At 33.6% G+C, this 23469-nt stretch overlaps 1 protein-coding gene across 1 annotated transcript in view; it reads right to left on the bottom strand.

Moving 5' to 3' along the window:
* Nucleotides 1–19061: 19061 nt before the first annotated feature.
* The window catches only part of LOC143248974 (E3 ubiquitin-protein ligase FANCL-like), a 64224-nt gene continuing 59816 nt past the window's right edge, over nt 19062–23469 (bottom strand). The window contains exons 12-14 of the mRNA XM_076498047.1: nt 22200–22316; nt 21443–21514; nt 19062–21193 (exon numbers count right to left, since the gene is read on the bottom strand). Of these exons, the coding sequence (XP_076354162.1) occupies nt 21170–21193; nt 21443–21514; nt 22200–22316 (213 nt within the window). The 3' untranslated portion in view covers nt 19062–21169. The remainder of the gene's footprint in view (nt 21194–21442; nt 21515–22199; nt 22317–23469) is intronic.

Raw genomic sequence — 23469 nt, 5'->3', positions numbered from 1 at the left:
GTACATATTCTTGTTTGTTTACGCTTCGTGTTGTTGTTTTTTTTCCTCCATTCGTACATATTCTTGTTTGTTTACGTTTCGTGTTGTTGTTTTTTGTCCTCCATTCGTACATATTCTTGTTTGTTTACGTTTCGTGTTGTTGTTTTTTTTTGTCCTCCATTCGTACATATTCTATTCTGGTTTGTTTACGTTTCGTGTTGTTTTTTTTGTCCTCCATTCGTACATATTCTTGTTTGTTTACGTTTCGTGTTGTTTGTTTTTTTTTTGTCCTCCATTCGTACATATTCTTGTTTGTTTACGTTTGTTGTTTTTTTTTTGTCCTCCATTCGTACATATTCTTGTTTGTTTACGTTTCGTGTTGTTGTTTTTTTTGTCCTCCATTCGTACATATTCTTGTTTGTTTACGTTTCGTGTTGTTGTTTTTTTTGTCCTCCATTCGTACATATTCTTGTTTGTTTACGTTTTGTTGTTGTTTTTTGTCCTCCATTCGTACATATTCTTGTTTGTTTACGTTTCATGTTGTTTTTTGTCCTCCATTCGTACATATTCTTGTTTGTTTACGTTTCATGTTGTTTTTTTTCCTCCATTCATTCGTACATATTCTTGTTTGTTTACGTTTCATGTTGTTTTTTTTTGTCCTCCATTCGTACATATTCTTGTTTGTTTACGTTTCATGTTTTTTTTTGTCCTCCATTCGTACATATTCTTGTTTGTTTACGTTTCATGTTGTTTTTTGTCCTCCATTCGTACATATTCTTGTTTGTTTACGTTTCATGTTGTTTTTTGTCCTCCATTCGTACATATTCTTGTTTGTTTACGTTTCATGTTGTTTTTTTGTCCTCCATTCGTACATATTCTTGTTTGTTTACGTTTCATGTTGTTTTTTGTCCTCCATTCGTACATATTCTTGTTTGTTTACGTTTCATGTTGTTTTTTTGTCCTCCATTCGTACATATTCTTGTTTGTTTACGTTTCATGTTGTTTTTTTGTCCTCCATTCGTACATATTCTTGTTTGTTTACGTTTCGTGTTGTTGTTGTTTTTTTGTTCTCCATTCGTATATATTCTTGTTTGTTTACGTTTCATGTTTTTTTATCCTCCATTTGTACATATTCTTGTTTGTTTACGTTTCATGTTTTTTTTTGTCCTCCATTCGTACATATTCTTGTTTGTTTACGTTTCGTGTTTTTTTTGTTTTTTGTTCTCCATTCGTACATATTCTTGTTTGTTTACGTTTCATGTTTTTTGTCCTCCATTTGTACAAATTCTTGTTTGTTTACGTTTCATGTTGTTTTTTGTCCTCCATTCGTACATATTCTTGTTTATTCACGTTTCATGTTGTTTTTTGTCCTCCATTCGTACATATTCTTGTTTGTTAACGTTTCATGTTGGGTTTTTTTCCTCCATTTGTACATATTCTTGTTTGTTTACGTTTCATGTTTTTTGTCCTCCATTTGTACATATTCTTGTTTGTTTACGTTTCATGTTTTTTTTGTCCTCCATTCGTACATATTCTTGTTTGTTTACGTTTCGTGTTGTTTTTTTTTTGTCCTCCATTCGTACATATTCTTGTTTGTTTACGTTTCATGTTTTTTTTTGTCCTCCATTTGTACATATTCTTGTTTGTTTACGTTTCATGTTGTTTTTTTTGTCCTCCATTCGTACATATTCTTGTTTGTTTACGTTTCATGTTTTTTTGTCCTCCATTTGTACATATTCTTGTTTGTTTACGTTTCATGTTTTTTTGTCCTCCATTCGTACATATTCTTGTTTGTTTACGTTTCGTGTTGTTTTTTTTTGTCCTCCATTCGTACATATTCTTGTTTGTTTACGTTTCATGTTTTTTTTGTCCTCCATTTGTACATATTCTTGTTTGTTTACGTTTCATGTTGTTGTTTTTGTCCTCCATTCGTACATATTCTTCTTTGTTTACGTTTCATGTTGTATTTTTTGTCCTCCATTCGTACATATTCTTGTTTGTTTACGTTTCTTGTTGTTATATTTTTTTGTCCTCCATTCGTACATATTCTTGTTTGTTTACGTTTCATGTTTTTTTGTCCTCCATTCGTACATATTCTTGTTTGTTTACGTTTCGTGTTGTTTTTTTTTGTCCTCCATTCGTACATATTCTTGTTTGTTTACGTTTCATGTTTTTTTTGTCCTCCATTTGTACATATTCTTGTTTGTTTACGTTTCATGTTTTTTTTGTCCTCCATTCGTACATATTCTTGTTTGTTTACGTTTCGTGTTGTTTTTTTTTTTGTTCTCCATTCGTACATATTCTTGTTTGTTTACGTTTCATGTTTTTTTGTCCTCCATTTGTACATATTCTTGTTTGTTTACCTTTCATGTTTTTTTGTCCTCCATTCGTACATATTCTTGTTTGTTTACGTTTCATGTTGTTTTTTTTGTCCTCCATTCGTACATATTCTTGTTTGTTTACGTTTCATGTTGTTTTTTTTTGTCCTCCATTCGTACATATTCTTGTTTGTTTACGTTTCATGTTGTTTTTTTGTCCTCCATTCGTACATATTCTTGTTTGTTTACGTTTCATGTTGTTTTTTTGTCCTCCATTCGTACATATTCTTGTTTGTTTACGTTTCATGTTGTTTTTTTGTCCTCCATTTGTATATATTCTTGTTTGTTAACGTTTCATGTTGGGTTTTTTCCCTCCATTTGTACATATTCTTGTTTGTTTACGATTCATGTTTTTTTGTCCTCCATTTGTACATATTCTTGTTTGTTTACGTTTCGTGTTGTTGTTTTTTTTTGTCCTCCATTCGTACATATTCTTGTTTGTTTACGTTTCATGTTTTTTGTCCTCCATTTGTACATATTCTTGTTTGTTTACGTTTCATGTTTTTTTGTCCTCCATTCGTACATATTCTTGTTTGTTTACGTTTCATGTTGTTTTTTGTCCTCCATTCGTACATATTCTTGTTTGTTTACGTTTCATGTTGTTTTTTTTTGTCCTCCATTCGTACATATTCTTGTTTGTTAACGTTTCATGTTGGGTTTTTTCCTCCATTTGTACATATTCTTGTTTGTTTACGTTTCATGTTTTTTTGTCCTCCATTTGTACATATTCTTGTTTGTTTACGTTTCATGTTTTTTTGTCCTCCATTCGTACATATTCTTGTTTGTTTACGTTTCGTGTTGTTTTTTTTGTCCTCCATTCGTACATATTCTTGTTTGTTTACGTTTCATGTTTTTTTGTCCTCCATTTGTACATATTCTTGTTTGTTTACGTTTCATGTTGTTTTTTTTGTCCTCCATTCGTACATATTCTTATTTGTTTACGTTTCATGTTGTTTTTTGTCCTCCATTCGTACATATTCTTGTTTGTTTACGTTTCATGTTGTTTTTTGTCCTCCATTCGTACATATTCTTGTTTGTTAACGTTTCATGTTGGGTTTTTTGTGCTCCATATGTACATATTCTTGTTTGTTTACGTTTAATGTTGTTGTCAATAAACTCAAAATGGGAGCAAAAGAGCTGTCCGAGACCTTCAGAAAGAAAATTGTAGCAGCTTATCAGTCTGATAAGGGGTTTAAAAAGATCCCAAACGATTTTGAAATCAGCCATTCCACTGTCTGGAAAATAGTCAACAAGTGGAGGGATTTCAAAACAACTGCCAACATGCCCAGGTCTGGTCGTCCAAGCAAGTTCACCCCGGGAGCAGACCGCAAAATGCTAAAAGAGGTCTCCAAACACTCTAACATGTGATCACGGGAACTACAGCAGGCTATGTCTACTGTTGATGTGAAAGTGCATTCCTCTACAATCAGAAAGAGACTGCAAAAGTTTAAATTGCATGGGAGGAGTACAAGGAGGAAACCTTTGCTCTCTAAGAAAAACATCAAGGCCAGACTGAAGTTTGCCAGAAAGAATGTAGACAAAGACCAGGACTTCTGAAATAATGTTCTTTGAACAGATGAGTCCAAAACTGAATTATTTGGACACCAGAACAGAGGACATGTTTGGCATAAACCAAATACAGCATTCCAGGAAAAGAACCTCATACCAACTGTGAAGCATGGAGGTGGAAGTGTCATGGTTTGGGGCTGCTTTGCTGCAGCAGGACCTGAACAGCTCACAAGCATAGAATCCACCATGAATTCTATTGTGTATCAGAGGGTGCTTGAGGATCATGTGAGACCATCTGTACGAAAATTAAAGCTGAAGCGGAACTGGACCCTGCACCCTGCAACACGACAATGACCCAAAACATACCAGTAAATCCACCAAGGACTGGCTGAAAACTAAGAAATGGAAAGTCCTGGAATGGCCGAGTCAAAGCCTAGATCTTAATCCCATTGAGATGTTGTGGGGTGATTTGAAATGGGCTGTACATGCAAGAAACCCCTCAAACATCTCACAGCTGACAGAATTCTGCATTGAGGAGTGGGGCAAACTTTCTTGAGATCGATGTTGGAGACTGGTAGATGGCTACAAAAAGCGTCTCACTGCAGTTATTTCAGCCAAAGGGGGTAACACTAGCCATTAGGGGGTAGGGTGTTCTAACTTTTTCCTCAGTTAGAATATGGATTTGTGTAGAATTACATGTACAGAAGATCTTAGTCTTTTCTTCAGTTTTAATTGTTTAGTTATATTCCTATAATCTCTCAGTATTGTTGAAATTGAGATCAAATATCTATATATCCAAAAATATTACAAAAATACCCATGCTTTCATAGGGTGTCCTAACTTTTTCACATAGCTGTAAAAATATAAAAGAAATTTATATACACAATTATAGCTTATAAAAGTAAAACAACTCTACACAAGGTTATTACAACAATAAACAGAGTGCTTAAAACTAAATCTTATACTTCACCTAGGTTTTGGATATCACAAGTATATTAATAGGGTATTTATATGAAATACGTCTTTTTTTCTTAATCTAGTGAAAATTGACGTTTACTAGTGAGCTATAAAGCATCCATATCAAATGAAATGGCAAATACCACTAAATGCTAAAAGTGCAACAGTCATGCACATGGCCTTGAAATGCGAATTTAAAATCAGTATTTAAATGTCAGTGGTTGTGTTTTGATTTCTTGAATGCTCGTATGGCATTTGTAAATAAAATAAAATAGAAATATTAAAGGAGGGAAGGAGAGGTCTAGCTGTTCTTGGCCATCCCAGGTCGAGAAAATAACGACCAGTTACTAACACAGACCAGACATAAATTTTGCCACCCCGTGGGTGTTGTGTCCTGACAGATAACGTCCGAATAGAGTTCACAAGTAGGAATAACTGCTGAAAACATTATACGGAAGGAAATTAAGCAGATATAGGTACTTAGTGCTTTTTTAATAAAAGTGTTTTTCCTTTATATCACATTTTTCAGTAAGAAAAATGAAAATAGTATGCACAAAATTAAGGAAAAAGCCTACAGAAGCAGTGGCGCAATTTCTGGTTATCGAGAAACCACGCGCCCGAATATTAATAAATTAACTCATTTGACGAAACAACCAATTAAGAAGATCCCGATTAACCTTGTGATGATCAAATAAATACAGCCTAAACTGGTAGTAATGACCCACGCTGAAATTGATAAACATTCACGTCCAGCTATTAACTACTTCCAGAATATTGTTTTATGAGCAGATATAATTACACGACCAAGTTATTGACTATTACATAATAAATAAACAGTAAAATAACCGAGACTTCAGCGAATTAAACATTATCAATATCGCAAGAGAAACTACTTTTAAAATTTGGAAGAACATATTCTTATCGCGTAAACTGAAATGGTGGAAAAGAAAAACGTGAATGGATTGTTTGTGGCACTACAATAAAATATGTCTTTGTTACGTTTGCATATTGTTCTCAAATAAGAAAGTGAGCCTTGCAAGCAAACTGATGAAAGGTTTTTGTGACTGATCGTTAAAATTTAATTTAAAGTTACAGTAATGCTTTTAACATTTTAAAATACTCTTTATTTTTTACAAAGTATAACAAAGAAAAACATGAAAGTTTGGAAATTTTACATAATTTATACATGAGTGGTCTAAACACAGCCGTTTAGAGAAGAAACAGCACATCTTTTAAAATTTTGTGAAGAAAATGTATGTTTCCCAAGTGACATGCACAATATACTATCAAACTGATTGCATTTGCTTTTTTCAAATGTAAACCCGTGCTTATCATTTTTTAACCCTTTATATTAGCAATGTTACCAGCGAAAGGTTATTTTCTCTGCTAAAATTGTGAAGAACTATTTACAAAAGACAATACTCCAGAATTGTTTATCATCTCATTCACTTCTGAAGATAGAAAACAGGAATTCGAACGTATGAATTATGAAGACATTATTGATCAGTTTGTAGTTTGAAAAAGTTAGAAAACTTTTGAGATGAGGTAGGTATATATTCTGTATTTGTTTCAATTTATATTATTCTATATATCTAATTTATTAGTTACTAATTCCAATCATTAGGAATTATTTAAATGATTATATCAAAAGTAAAGCTAATGATAGGGGCATAAATTTGAGGTTATGCGGATTCATAACTGCTGAAAACATTATACGGAAGGAAATACTCTCATAAAATTGAGAGTATTTTATGCCTTTGTTATAAAGAAGACTCAATATTATTTGTAAGTTTGTAAAACTATAATACCTAAATCATTATTTGTAAGTTTGTAAAACTATAATACCTAAATCATTATTTGTAATCACCGTTAACGTAAACGGGGTTATTGTTTGTATATTAAAATATATTTGTATTAAAAAAGAAAAACTGTTGTATCAATTTTGATGGCAAATACCATAAATTGAATACATATGGACGTTTATTTAACTTCTAAGTCTAAATTACAATTTAACTCAGTTTCAGGCTATTTAAAATTGTAATACGTTACATAATAATTATTGCCATGATATTAAATACTGTTGTTCGGTTTAAGTAACCATGTAAGCAACAGGTTCTTATTATTGATTCCACTTCCTCTGACATTTATGTCTGAACCGTAGGAATCTTAGTATGACCTGTGTGGTTAGTCTATTTGTCTATTATGCTAAAAATTTCAGTATCGGAGGTTAAAATACATGGAATATCTTCAAATTTTTACTTTAAGCTAATATAAAATTATTATTAGTTAAAATTGAGAGTATTTTATGCCTTTGTTATAAATTCGCATAAGGACAAAAGAACTAATTGTCATGGTACATATCATGCAACTAAACACTGACAACACCATTTAATATATTGCTGTAGGCTTTATTTTCAATGCTTTAATGTTAGAAAGCGCATGATATTAAGATCAAAAAGCTTAGTTTAGTAGGCTGTGAACAACTCAGTGTTCTAGATCTGATTTTAAGTATCCAGTAAATTAGAGGAATATTGAAAGAGGAGAATATTTGATAAAAAATAATAAACAGTGAAGTACTGAGTCGATGTTTTACTTTCAGCTGTCATTGAATTAGTTGTCGCATAGATTAATCGTGAAATTGTACACGTAAGTTTATTTGTACGTTAAACGTAGTTCCAGTAGCGAATTATTTCCGTTTGAACTTTATTTATAAACTTAGGCTTATAAGTTAAACAGTGTATAAGTTTGAAGAAACGTTAAGAAAGAAGTAAACTATTTTATTAGCATTACTTGGACGGAACTTAGCCTTATTTACATTAAATAATTAAAACCAACCCGGTAGCAAAAAGACGTTACAACAATACTTACGTAATAGCCACTAAGATGCAAATATAAAATAAACTTAAAAAAACTAGAAATAAAAATATTGTATTAACATCTCACCGATAGAACGGCCTTTAAAGTGTTTTTTTCCACTTTTGTTCGTTTGACCAAATGAATTGAAACCAAACATTTTAAAATAATTCTATTTGGTTTTCAGCTACAATAAAATAATTTCGAAATATAAACGCTTAAAAAACGTGTACGTCTAAATTACGAATAACAAGACCTCTATCCTGTATAATTATTAATTGTAAACATAGTTTATCTTTCTACCCCTTTCTTTCAAAGTATACACCTTGTTACATTTATAAAGTACAGCGCAGTCATTAGAGCTATAAATGTACTTCGTCAAGAAACATAAAACTTTATGAGTCCATGTAAGCCTAAACAAACAGATTATAGACGGGGTAGTAAATTTGGTTTACGACTGCTTTTTGTGAAATTAGCGGATAATTCGAAAAATATATTAATGACATATTTCTGTATGATGAGTGAGAAAGATATAGACGTGTTCTCTCAACGCAAAAAATGAAAGTTTGAATAGATAGGCTTCCCCAACTAATACATCTGAACAAAAATATACAACACATTACCAGTGCGATTGACTACAAAGACTACTACTACTACAGCGGAGGCCACCTGAAGAAATCACTGACAGCAGAACGGGAAACCGCGTTTAAGATCTTACCTGAAGACTAAAATCAGACCAGGACAAACTATGGCAGACGGAAAAAGTACCGAGGACGATCAGGATATACAGAAAACAAGTAAGTCAAGTTTTGTTGGTGGCAAAACAAAAAGTAATGTAACGTTATGTACTATTGCTAAAAAGGAACTTAGTACAGCAGAAAAAACAAACGAAAAAAATGTAAGAAACAGAAGAAAAGTCAAAAGAAAAATTATTAAACAAACTAACTTTACCGAAAATTCAGAAAATGAAGAAGCAGTTGTTATTAATACCGAGGTAGAGGTAGCTTCCCCTGCAATTAACATTAACAATAAAATAACTAACAATATAAAAGAAATAGAAGTAAAAACAAACGCCGTGGATGTTGATAGATCTACCGAAAACACTCGAAATAATATTGTGAAAAATACCACAGACAGTGAGCCAGACACCGAAGATCAAGAAGGTTTTATTACAGTCACATCAAAAAGAAAAAAAAACATTACAGAAAGAACAAAATTTAAGTAAAAATATGGCACAAAAAACAAAACCACCACAACACTCAATCATTATAGAAGGTATTCCAGGCCAGTACAACCAACCCCTACTTGCGACAGAGGTTAAACGCTGCAAGACACATGTGACTATTGTTAATATCAAGCGTCTGCCCAGAGGCGGTGTCCTTGTTCAAGGACAAGACGCTGCTGACCTCAACAGATTAGTAAAGGAGTGGCCAGCAGATGCTTTCAAACCAGGCAAAATTAAAATCCCATTGCCAGGAAGTAAGCCGCAGCCTAAAGCCATTATAGTAAGAGGGGTTCACCAAACCATTATCCTTGAATCAATTATACAAGCTTTAGACGAACAAAACATTCCACATACTACGGTTGAGCGCCATTAAGCCGCGGACTAGTAATCCGCGAAATCGCTTAAGTCGCTGTAGCAAGTCTTGTGAGCGAGGATTATCCGGCTCACCGCTAATTTAAGAACGTGTAAAAACGCGGCTTACGAATTTAATCCTGGCTTTATAACTTCAAGGGGATATTTAAAAAGGATTTGCTTTAATTTGGGAAATAAATAAAATATATTACAATAGAAATCGACCGTTAATCTACCTTATCCGCTCTCTGTGTCAGCTTTATGGAGACCGCCATTGTTACCGAATCACACCTCTCCATACATTAAAGTTAATCCGCGGTAAATCCGTGAAAAAAGTGATCAATAATTAAAGTATTATTTTTAATTCGATAATCCGATATTTTTATGGAATTGTATAAATATTTGCCACAAACCCAATAGAAATCACTTCAATTTCTGAATTAATAGTGAACATATCATATTGACAAATTCCTACCCCACGAGTACCAAACGTAAACATGCATCGTATGACGTTCAGCAAAAGCTGAATGTCATAGAAAAAATACGAAACGGCGAAACTCGCGCTAAAGTTAGTAGAGAGTTAGGCATACCTGAGTCTACATTGCGTGGGTGGATTAAAGATGAGAATAAATTAAGAGCATTTCTTGATGAACTTGATGAGGGTGGTTTGAAACGCAAGAGAGCTAGAACAACACAAGGTCCTGAGTTAGACAAGGCAACGTTAAATGCATTTTGTGAAGCCAGAAACGATGGAATTCCCATATCTGGACCAGTTATTCAAGCACAAGCAGAGAAACTACACAAGGAACTTCATGGCCTTAATGCAGATCCAGAGTTTACTGTTTTAAGTGGTTGGTTAAGAAGGTGGAAGCAGCGACACGGCATATTGCAAGTAAAAATCAACGGCGAGATCAAGTCAGCAGACACTGTAGCAGCAGATGAGTTCATCCCTAAGTTCCAAGAATTCGTTGAAGAACAGCAACTTGTTGAGGAGCAGATCTATAACGCAGATGATTTCACCCCAGCAGAAGTGAAAGAAGCAGAGCAGAAGTTAATGAAAGCTGTCCACTCAACTGTTCCCGTCCAAGAAATTCTGTCAGCGTGGTTCTCCATTGATGATGATGTACCAGTAGCTTCCTCAATTTTAGCAGAAGAGACCATGAGCGAAGATGAAGAAGATCCTGCCCAGTACCTCCAACAAGAACTGCAGATGAAGCCGTCAAAGGACTTGAGGTAGCCCAAGAGTACTACGAGCGTGAGGGAGACAAGCTGAAAACACTACAACTAAAGTCCATGATTAGAGACGCCAAGAAGAGGGCAACAATGAGCAAGAAGCAAGCAACAATAACGTCATACTTTACCAAGAAATAAACTGTATTTGAATTATATTATCTGAATTTGTAATTTTTAAAATTAATAAATTGAATAAAATTTTTGTCATAGTAATGTAAAAAGTGGATAAATATTTAATGTGGTTTCGTATATAGTCGTAAGAATTTCAAATGTAATAACTCAGCATGAAACTAACTTTTTTGTTTATATACTCTTCAAAACAAGAAACGCAAAAGGGATATTTTTGTTATTTTAAAGAGAAATATATGCAATAACGTTACAAGCTCAGAGTATGTGATGTTACACGTGTTAAGGCACTGATTGTCAGACCAAAATGACAATAAAAGTTGTGCACTTTGAAAACGGAGGAAAACATCGGATTTTTTGCCAAAACGCATGCGTGTCCAATAAATTTGTTTGAGAGATCTGCATGTTCTGCAAGTGCAACATGTGCAAAATTCCTATAAAAGTGACGGGTTCTCGGTTTCCATAGCTCAGTTTTAAGCCACCGACACGCAATACAGTTACGCCAAGACTGACTGAAGCACAACGCAACAACGCCATTGGTCGCTTGGAAGCAGGCGAATCTCGATCAGATGTTGCCAGAGCTGTGAATGTCCACCCAAGCACCATCACAAGGCTATGGAATCGTCACCAACAACATGGATCAACTCGTGACCGTCTACGATCTGGCAGACCTCGTGTGACCACGCCCGCACAAGATCGCAACATCCGGTTACGTTACCTTCGGGATAGGACCACCACTGCGACATCTACTGCCTCAACCATACCAGGGCTGCGTAGGATTTACGATCAGACCGTACGCAACCGTCTACGAGATGCAGGAATCCGACCTCGACTTCCAGTCAGAGGCGTCATCCTCACCCAGCAACATCGTCAAGCACAGCTGCAGTGGACTCGGGCACATCGGGTATGGTCTCATCGACGATGGAGGCATGTTTGGTTCAGCGATGAATCACGTTTTATGCTTCATAGGCAGGATGGAAGGTCTCGTGTTTACCGTCGCCGAGGTGAACGTTTTGCAGTAAACTGTGTGCAGGATGTTGACAGATTTGGTGGTGGCAGCGTCATGATGTGGGCTGCCATCGCTTACAATGCCAGAACAGACCTTTTGCACTTTTCGAGGGAATCTTACGGCTCAACGATACGTCGACGAGATTCTTAGGCCCCATGTGCAACCCATCATGGTGAACGTCAACGACGTTTTTCAACAAGACAACGCCCGTCCTCACACAGCCTGACTCACCACTGTCTTCTTGAGACACCACAACATCAACGTTCTTCCCTGGCCCTCCACATCACCAGATTTAAACCCCATCGAACATCTTTGGGACGAGTTGGACCGACGTCTGCGACGGCTACAACCTCAACCGCAGACTCTACCTCAGCATGCAGCAGCTTTGCAGGCTGAGTGGACAGCCATTCTACAGGATGTGATTCGTCATCTCATCGCTTCCATGGACAGGAGATGCCAAGCAGTTATTGATGCTCACGGGGGGCATACTCGTTATTGACGTTAAACTTCACCTTTGCAGACTTTGGATGTTCAGCAGTGAATGTGCAAAGTTTCACACGTCATACAGAACTACCCGGAATAAACTTGTTAACAAGTTGTCTCATATTTTGCCTTTTGCGTTTCTTTTTTTTTGAAGAGTATATTTGTTATGTTTTTAAAAAAATGTGAAATAAAATGGTTTGAAATGTATTTTATTTGTTTTTTATTGTTTAACTGCCAGTTAATAAATTCGGTATTAAAAATTTAATAATTTATGCATCTGCGCAATATCGCTACCACGAGATTTAAAATGGCGGCCCGCATGTAACACGGGAAAACGAAATTTTACAATAAAAAGGTTTATTTTTATTGTAATCTTTATATTATTAATAAATCTTAATCAAGATTGTGTTGTATATTTTATTTATTAAAAAAGGGAAAAGCGAACCATCGCAATGCATTGGTCGTTTGTGTTAAAACGGTACTTGTCAATTGTATCTGAATAGTCTATACATTAATATGATAATGATCACGCAATGGCCCGGATGAGGCTCCTCGGCGGAGCTGTTGGCGACTTCGGCTTTTCAGTCACAAAGGTTTAAGCCGCGGACCACTTAAGCCTCGGTTAAGCAGGTTGACCCCCCCCAAATACCGCGGCTTAACGGCGCTCCACTGTAATATACAGCATATAATCTCAAAGAAAACACAGGAACCCACTAATCTTATACGTATAGACATAGACGACAGTTACAACATTCTAAAATTAATAAATAATGGAATAACGCTTTGGTATCAAAAATACCAAGTAGAACAACTAAAAACTCCGGCAATTGTAGTTACACAATGTTACAATTGCCAAAGATATGGACATGTTTCTGCAGCCTGCTTAGCAACACCGAGGTGCTGCGGCTGTGGCGGGAACACCATATCACCCAGTGTAAAAAAGATAAAGAAACACCCAAATGTTGTAACTGTGGTCAAACCCACACAGCCAATTATAAAGGATGTGACAAATAAAACAACGTATTTATCAGATAAGAACACCATCATCAGAACTGAATCAACCAAATACAAACAGACAAATCAACAGAATTTAATAAAACAAATAAACCACATATGCAGAAATGTTAAAAGGAAAAGAACCCCACAAACAGCAAGAACAGAACATTATTACTTAGGATAAGGTAACCTTAACACAAAACACAAAAGCCACAAGAAAACAGTACCACCATGTAAGAAACGAATATTAACACACCAGATAAAACAAGCCTTTTCACAACCATAATCAAAAACATATTTACAGAATTTGTAACAGAATACACAAAACCAAACCAAACAACTGCTTCGAATTACTGATTAATATCTCCAAAAAACACATCACACCCCACATACCATTCATAATATCAACACTTACTGGTTACATGCTCACAACATAATGTTCACAGTTGTATATATCAACATCCAAGGTGCAATAGCTTCCAAGAAACATGAGATCGAAGACCTAATACAAGAAACTAACCCCCACATTATAATAGTAAACGAAATTCCGATATACAATAACAATAGATTTAAAATACCAAATTATTCAACAATAAGGAAAGACAGAATAAACAATAATGATGAAAACAGAGGCATTATGCTGCTCTACAAAATGGAGCTATCAGTAATAGAAATTAAATTGAGCAGTAACAACGAACATGTTACTGTCGATATCCTGCAAAGAAATAAAACAAAAGTAACTGTAGCAGGAATTCACTGCCCACCTAATAAACAAATAGATATAGCATTACTCAACAACATCTTTTCCCACAACCAAAACTCCACAGTTATGGGTGACTTAAATAGTAAACATGTTACCTTTGGATGCCGGAGATCAAACTACAATGGTAGAAGTCTATTACAATTTATAGATGATAACAATATAGTCTTATTAAACGATACCATCCCTACACATACAGCGTATGCCACTAACTCCAGTGACATACTAGACCTGTGTATGTGTACATATAATGTGAGCCAAAAACTAATAAAATTTCAAGTGGAAAAAGATGTTGACAGTGGTCACCTTCCAATATATTATGTCTTTGATCTCGTCCCTCATAAAAATATAACATTTAGGAAAGAAAAATTTAATTACAGAAAAGCAGATTGGCAAAATTACAAACAGGAATTAGACATCCTATTACCTAATAAAGTTATAAAAGAAGTTAAAACCCATATTGAAATGGATAACTACTGTCAAACAATTACGGAGTGCCTTCAGAAAGCAGCCAAGTTAACAATACCAAAACAACACCATAAAACAACAAACAACACATGGAAACCCACCACAGAAATAATCAATCTAATCAAAAAATGAAGACAATTAAGAAGACATTACATGATAACAAGAGACAGAGAAACAAAAACGCAAATAAACAACATTAGAAATCACATCAGAACACAAATAAAACAACAAAAACAAAATAAATGGGATAATTACTGCTCAAAACTGAATGATAAAACTGACCCGAAAAAATTCTGGTCACATCTTAAAAGACTCACAAATGAAAATACAGACACAAAGAAATATCCTTCACTTGAACATAATAATACTATTGCACACACAAATAAAGAAATAGCCGAAGCTTTCAAAGATAAACTTCAAAATACTTTTGAAACTCACACTGATTCAGATATGGATACATATTTCTACAATAAAGTCACTAATCACATATTAAACAATAAACATCAATTTGAACCAATTTTTCCAATAAACATAACTGATACAAATACAAGTTCCGACACAGATTATGCAAGCACGTTACTAACAAATGAAATATCCCTTCAAGAACTACTCGAAGCAATAAAAAACAAAAAACAAAGCACCAGGTGAAGATGAAATACAAGCTATCCTTCTAAAAAAGGGCACTCCAAAATTGTTTGACCACCTAAGTTCACTTTTTAACTTATCTCTATCCTCAGGATACATCCCAGTTTCTTAGAAGCTTGCAAATATATTAATGTTCCATAAGGAAGGAAAGCCAGCAAATAAACCTTATAGCTACCGACCAATCAGCCTGACCAGCTGTGTAGGCAAAATTCTTGAAAGAATAATCAGTAATAGACTCTCCACATTCTTGGAGATAACATCAAAATTACCAAAAGAACAAAATGGATTCAGGAAATTTAGACAAACGACAGACCACCTAATCAGATTAACCGAAACAATAATAGATAGCTTCAATAAAAAAGAATGTACTGTCGCTTGCTTCCTTGATATCGAGAAAGCATTCGACACTGTATGGCACGATGGTCTAAGGTTCCGAATGAATGAAATGGAACTACCGCGAGGAATTATTCGCTGGTTATCTAACTTTTTGTAAAATAGGAAGTGTAGAGTAAATGTTGAAGGAACATTTTCTGAATACTTTACTCCTGAAGCTGGTGTCCCTCAGGGAGGGGTGGTTAGCCCTATACTCTTCATCATGTATGTAAACAATATGCCACTGAGGGATCCCAATCATGGATTCTCTTCACAGTTCACAGATGATGTGGCAGTCTGGAAAAGTGCCGCAACAACCACGATAGCAGCCACTAACATACAACGCAACTAATTAGAATAAGTGAATACTGTCAAAAATATAGAATAAAAATAAACACAGCAAAAATACAACTCGTAGTCTTTACGAAATCGACAAAACACAAAAAACAACAGCCAGAATTATATATGAATGGCACACTACTCCAGATTGCCCCATCGGCAAAATTTTTAGGTCTGACCTATGATTCAAAATTAACTTGGATCAATCATGTGAACGAAATTAAAAATAAAGTCTGGCGAAGAACTAACTATGCTAGGAGTCTAACTGGTAAAAACAGTGGAGCATCTACAGATAACATACTAAAAATCTATAAAACATATATTAGACCTGTAATAGATTATGCAGCTCCAGCATGGATAACTTTAAGCAATAAAATAATTAAAACCAAACTACAAACAATCCAAAACACACTCCTCACAACTGCATACAGAGTTCCAAGAACTGTATCATCTCAGTTCATTCACAAATACTCGAACATACCAACCATACCAGATAGACTCCTACATAGTACAATAATGTACTTTAATAAGAATTGGATGAAAAACGAATTACTATGCGAACTAGACAGATACCTCATACATGATGAAGCTAGTCCTAAATATCTCTCCCCAGTTAACTTATATTTTAAATATAAAAATGAATAAAAAAGAAAAAATATATATACAACTTTTAAATAATAAAAAATAAAATAATAATACACGCACACACACATACATATATATATATATGTGTATTTTTATTATTAAACAATAAAAAAATGCCACCAACAAACTTGACATTCTGCTGATAGAATAAAATAATCACTGTATACAAGCCACAATACAAGGACATTGCCCTGAAAAGGATCAAAATAATATTCAGTTCTACAATTATAAATACCAATCCGTCAAGAACATAAGTACGGGGAGGAGGAAGAGGTCACGGAGAACCTGACCCTCCAGGGTATGAACTTTTCTTACCCAAACACCCACAGATATTCAGACTTTCGTTCCGTATGATGATTTCAGTCTTTCCGTATACTAACATGCATAATTGTTGCTTCAAACAAAAATTTGATTACGATATAATTAATCCTGCAAAGTTTCATCAATATAATTAACCTTGTATTACAAGCCGAACGTTACATTAAACATTTGTAGTTGTTCACTGTTTTATATCTTTTAAAGATTTGTGTATTTTATTTTCCACTAAGCGGCTTAAAGTTAATGTAATAGTAGTACACCTTTTAAGATTAAATTAGTTAACGACTCTCGTTTATAGATGTCACTGTTGAAACTCAAACAAGAGGTGCAATTATCATATATCTATGAGTAAAGTTTGTTTCTTGACAGCACTAAAAGAATGATGAATGTTCATAAGGAGTTGAAAATGTTTAGTGTTCATGGTTTATGCTCACCGTCAGATTGAGACACTACACAAAGAGATGCCGTGAAGTTTTAAGAGTCTCAAGATGGTTATTATTATTGACTAGGTACGCTAATTTTTACTGTTAACTATTATACACTTTGAATACAGCCCTGCATGTCCAACGAAAATTTAAAAACAAGCGATGTTCCATTTCACATGATTAATTCTATCTGAAGCGCTAGTAGCAAACTGCAGTAAATTTTTGTAGACGTTCCATTAAAGTAGAATGTCTTGTACTCACCGTGATGATTCTTCCTCGGCCTTTTATCAACTGTTACAATTAAGACAGAAGCAGAATTTAAAGGCACTGAAGCTTGTTATAATGTCCTTGAAGATTTTCAGGTCATGGCCTGATGAAGATAAAACATTTTGTTTCTGATTCAACATCAAGAGTGGACTAGTTTTTCTCTATCTATATGTCTATATCGTTCATATGACTTGTAACTGGATGACCCAACTACATGGTAAGGTAGGATTCTTTTCTGTTTTTGATAACTTTTCAAACATTATCAGGGCCTCAGTAACTGCAGTCAGTTTCAACATTTTGTTTTATCGACATCCCTACATCATTTGGTGCCTCAAACACTTGGACCACTTTCCTATTCTAATTTCTAATGGAGGTCTGTTGAAAGTGCAAGTTGTTGTTGGAGGATGGATTTTTATTGCCATTCAAGTTGGTCTAGCCGTGTGGTCAGTAGTAACCATAGACATTCAGATGTACTTTTATGGTGCTTGAGAAGAGAGTGCTCATCCTGTTGTAGCCTAGGTCTTGATGTCTGAGGACTGGGGTCTCTATGTGCTTTTATTGCTAAGTAATGAATACTTCATTAAGGTTTACTACGTGTCCATATATTTACTTCTTCGGCATAAGATCCAAGATTACAACAAGTATGTTGAAGAGTTATACAAGAGGTACCGATCTGTTGGAGGAGCTCAGCTACAGAAGCTGTACCAACTTAACGACAATCATACTTGAAATGGATCACAATTTCTCAGTATCTGTATTTTTTTTTCTGGTACACATCCATCCTGATCAAGGTTTGCATCAAAATTCAGTCCATGGTGTCTGGATTTCAGGAAGGAGATTTCTCTAACTTTTCTTACGTTCTCACCAATATAGTATATTACAGCATCACCTTTATGATTGTTTCCCTAGTCACTTTGGACGTGGCCAGTAAAAGTCAAGCTGCTGTTCTCACTGTCCATAAGATGACCTCTGCAGCTCATTTGAGTGATTGGAATGTTCATCAACAGGCTCAGCTTCTCCTATCCGAACTTTGTGCTTCTACACGATGCCTAACTGGATGGAATTGTTTTGTCATCGACAAAAGATTCATTCTAAATATTGTTGGGTCTGTGGTCACTTACACCATCATCTTAAAGCTTGATAAATGTAAAAACTGTACATATTCAATTGAGAGTTATAAGATAAAGCATTAATTTATAAATACTGAAATATCGGACTATTTCAAGTATTTCTACATGGTTTATTGAGACGTGTTCTACGTAGCACTGTTTCACAAGTATGAAGTATGATACTATTACAAATGATTTTTCATGTTTTATTGAACGTGTAAGGTAAGGCACTTTATGTAATATTTATAAAGTAGTGTTTCACCTTATACGTATGAATATACCATTACTTGTAACAGCCCAATATTTATAAAGGACTGTTACAAGTAATCATACATGGTTTATTTATATATGTAAGGTACAGCATTGTTTTATAAATATTAAACATTGGACTGTTACGAGTAATCATACATGCTTTATTGATATGTGCAAAGTACAGCGCTGCTTTATAAATATTAAATGTTGGATGGTTACAAGTAATCATACATGGTTTATTGATGTGTAAGGTACAGCACTGTTTTATAAATATTAAATGTTGGATGGTTACAAGTAATCATACATGGTTCGTTGATATGTGTAAAGTACAACATTGTTTTATAAATATTAAACATTGGATTGTTACGAGTAATCATACATGGTTTATTGACATGTGTAAGGTACAGCACTACTTTATAAATATTAAACATTTGAATGTCACAAGTAATCATATATTGCTTATTGATGTCTCTAAGATACAGTACTGCTTTATAAATATTAAACATTTGAATGTCACAAGTAATCATATATTGCTTATTGATGTCTCTAAGATACAGTACTGCTTTATAAATATTAAACATTTGAATGTCACAAGTAATCATATATTGCTTATTGATGTCTCTAAGATACAGTACTGCTTTATAAATATTAAACATTTGAATGTCACAAGTAATCATATATTGCTTATTGATGTGTCTAAGATATAGTACTACTTTATAAATATTACATATTGAATTGTTACAAGTAATTATATTCATGGTTTATTGATACATATAAGGTACAGCACCTATTTATAAATATTAAACATTGGACTGTTACAAATAGTCATATATGGTCTGTTGATACGTATAAGGTACATGACTGCTTTATAAATATTGAAATACCAGATAAGTGTTAGCAAAACTATTATAATAGCAACTAAACAAATTACTTCTCTGAAATCTGCCTGGAAGGATTACCTATTTTAACCACTAGCACCACAGTACAACATTGTTTTGTCTGTCAGTAGAGAGTAAAATGATGTCACGTAGGGGATGCTTAACGTTGTAATTTGTAATAAAAGTGTTCTTTTTCATTGACTGAACAAAAGTACATTTAGTTTGTAATTATCACAGCATTGGAAGCTTGAAAACTTGGAGTATTTGAGGTAGTTTGGAATAACTAGTAGTTTATTTTAATACTTTTCAATCCAGTTAACAACCTAAAAAGTAAACTGTTGAGTTTCATATCAACATTCAAAACACAAAACAAGAAATATTTTATGCACAACAAATCAATACACCTACAACAAAAACCTAAACATAAAACACAAAGAACTGACTCAAATCCTTGTTGAAACAAAAACGAGACAGAGAGACGCTAGCCACTTAATTATTTTTCTAATCAAATATTTAGATCAGTATTCTCTATTTTAAAAGGATCAAATGTTCACAAGAGAACTGTGATGATGAAAATTAAAATAATCTACAGCTGCTGACTAGTTCAAAAGGCCATAGTCTTCAGGTGACATGTTATCAGCATATACAGGGAGGAGTTAGAAGATGTTGCACTGAAAATAACACTAAATTTTGTTGCTGAGAGATTTAATAATCCTTGTAGGTACTCTTAATGGAAATGGCTACAAAGTAACTGTCCTGAAAACTTTTAACAAATTGAAGTCATTGGTTCAAGTGATTTACAAAGAACCATTATTTCATCTATTTTATATTTTAAGTTTATATACTGTTATGGTGGAAAGGCCTTTTCCAAGCCGGCAAAGCATGATTATAATTAGTTGTATTTGTTATAAGATATTAGTATTAGGCCTGTTATATTTTTAACATTACATTTTTTAGTCAGTTCCTTATGTTTTTTTAAAGTAGACTGTATAATAGTATTTCTACTACGCTTTGTCTGTCGCTGACTTATTTTACTCAACCCAAATTTCATCAGGTCAGTTGGGATATAACAAACACAGCATTAGCCAAACACAAATTTAAATAACTTGCTTAAAATATTATTGCCATTCTGTGGAACTTTACTCTGACATCCCATTGTGAAAACTGTTAATTCTTAAAGTTATATATCTGTCTGTGTCTCTGTGTGTGTGCATTTGTGTGTGTGTACATAACTTTTGTGTCCCAGTAACACATCAGTTCTTCTAAACATTTATATAATTGTAATAAAATCTTCCCAAATTTAGGTTTCTGAAAATATCTTAAGAAACTTGGCTTAAAATGCTCTTATCAGAAATTTAATAACAAAAAATATAACCAAAAGTATTAGTTCTTTAACTCCCCAACATGTTACAAAAATTATTCTTAAGTAAACATGTTAAATTACCATAATTAGACCACAGTGCATGTGTTAACAGTCTTCTTAATCACTGGCTGTGTGAAAATCATTTTAACTGGTACATGATGGCAAACCAAATTCTGACCATGAGAAGAATTAAAGAATCCAGGACCATACCAACATTTCATCAGATGACCTAAGACACCTTGCAGGTGATAGGCTACAGTAAAATAAATACAGATAACTTAAGACAATATAATAGTCTACTAAACTTCAAACAAAACAGTTTATATTTTATGACATATAGAGAATTATAAAACAACTTAGAATACAAACATATAATGCTGAAAGAAAAATGATAAAACTTTATATCAGCTACACTCAAAATTCACCATGTTACAGTGTATTGGAATCAATATTTTATAAAAACATATTTTAATCAAGAAAACTAATCACAACAATTACTCACCATGTTACAATATGGACATTCTCCAAATAAAGTGCTGAAACTCTGTGTTGTTGTTGAGACAGACCTCAGCCACTAAACAAAGCCATTAACTAACTTTTTAACAAATTAGAAGTCTAGTACAACAATCCAATAATGTTAAAAACAATCATATAATATGAAAACAGCAATAACAAAAATAAAAGGCAGAGGTACAGTACAACAGTGTTAGAAACAAGTACATGTTGAGTAAAACAATGTTAGAAACAAGTAGTGGCAAAGTACAATAATGTTAGAGACAAAGCAGAGGTAGAATAGATCAAACTTAGAAAGAAGCAGGGATTCAGTATAATAACATAAGGATCAAAGGTCCAATAACAACAATGTTGGAAAGAAGCTGGGGTCAAGTACAACAATATTAGTAAAACAAAAATCATGAATAGCAATATTAGAAAGGCCAACAGTAAATAACAAGTACTTTTATAAAATTTAAAAATATTGCAGGATTACAAAACCAAGAAATTTGTAAAAATTAGTTTGAATCAAAATCTTTATCAGAGAAACTGTAAATAATTAAGGTATTTGAAATATGATTTAGATAATCAAAAAAATATGAAATTTTTCACTGCCACTGTAAAAATGAATGATTTTGCTGTCACAAAAGGCAGTTCTAGAAACAGTTATCAAAGTTCAATTACTATGAGAAACATTTGTAAAGAATATAATGTTACTACATTATTGTCATCTTATAATTACACTCTGATTTAAGAAATGCACTTACTGCAATTAAACATTCCACATGAAAAAGCTGACTACAATGGGAGTTATTGCAGGGCTTGTCTGGCAAGGCATCATTCATTCTGAAAGAATAGCAAATCCCACACTCCACAATGTAATCCTAAAACAAACAAGAACAAGAACTTTTACCACAAGAAAAGCCATGCTTACTTTGAAATAAAAATAAATCCAACACCCCATACCATAATCCAGAAATAATCATATTTTTATTCTTTTTTTACCTACGTTTGAAAAGATTACATGGACATGATTTAATGCTCGGAGTGATTAAATTATTTTGTGTTTCACATCATAAAGTAAGTTTATATTTGGAGTAGTTAAATGGTTCTATGTTTGGAATGATTAAATGGTTTAATAATGTATCTCAGAATAGCTGGTATGGGTATTAACACTTTCAGTGATGAGGAGAGAACAATGTTTCAGTCTTCCAAAGTCATCTTCAGGTTAAGAAATAAGAAAGTTTAATGTTTGGATAGATTAAGTATTTTATAGTTGGAGTAATTAAGTACTATGCTTAGAGTGATTATATGGTTCTATGTTTGGAGTGATGACTTGGGTCTATATTTAGAGTAATTAAATGGCTCTATGTGTAGAGTGATTAATTGATTTAACACTTGAAGTGATGAAGTGGGTCTATATTTAAAGTAATTAAGTGGTTTTGTGATACAAGTAATTACATGATTCTGCATTTGGAGTGATTAAGCAATTTTGTGTTTCAAGTGATGAGGTGAGTTTACATTTGGAGTAGTTAAATGGTTTTATCTCTGGAGTACTTACATGGCTCTATGTTTGGAGTGATTAAATGGTTTAATACTTGGAATGATAGTTATTTTGTATTTTGAGTGAGGAAGTGTGTTTATATTTGGAGTAATTAAGTGGTTCTATATCTGGAGAGATTGTTTTATAATTGGAGTAATTATGTGGGTCTATGTTTGGAGTGATTTAGTATTTAGAATGACCAATCGAGTCTATATTTAGAGTAATTAAATGGTTTTATGATTGGAATAATTAAGTGGCTCTATGCTTGGAGTGATGTGGATCTATGTTTGGAGTGATGAAGTAGAGGTTTATAGAGTAATTAAATGGTTTTATAATTGAATTAATTAAGTGGCTCTATATGTGGAGAGATTAATTGATTTAATGCTTGGAGTGATGAAGTGGGTCGATACATAGAGTAATTAAATGGTTCTATGTTTGAAGTGATTATGTGGCCCTAGTTTAAGAATGATTAAATTACTCTATGTTTGAAGTGA

This window comes from Tachypleus tridentatus, chromosome 4 (assembly GCF_004210375.1).
Source record: "Tachypleus tridentatus isolate NWPU-2018 chromosome 4, ASM421037v1, whole genome shotgun sequence".
Taxonomy (NCBI): Eukaryota; Metazoa; Arthropoda; class Merostomata; order Xiphosura; family Limulidae; genus Tachypleus; species Tachypleus tridentatus.
This window is presented reverse-complemented; position numbering and strand designations above follow the sequence as displayed.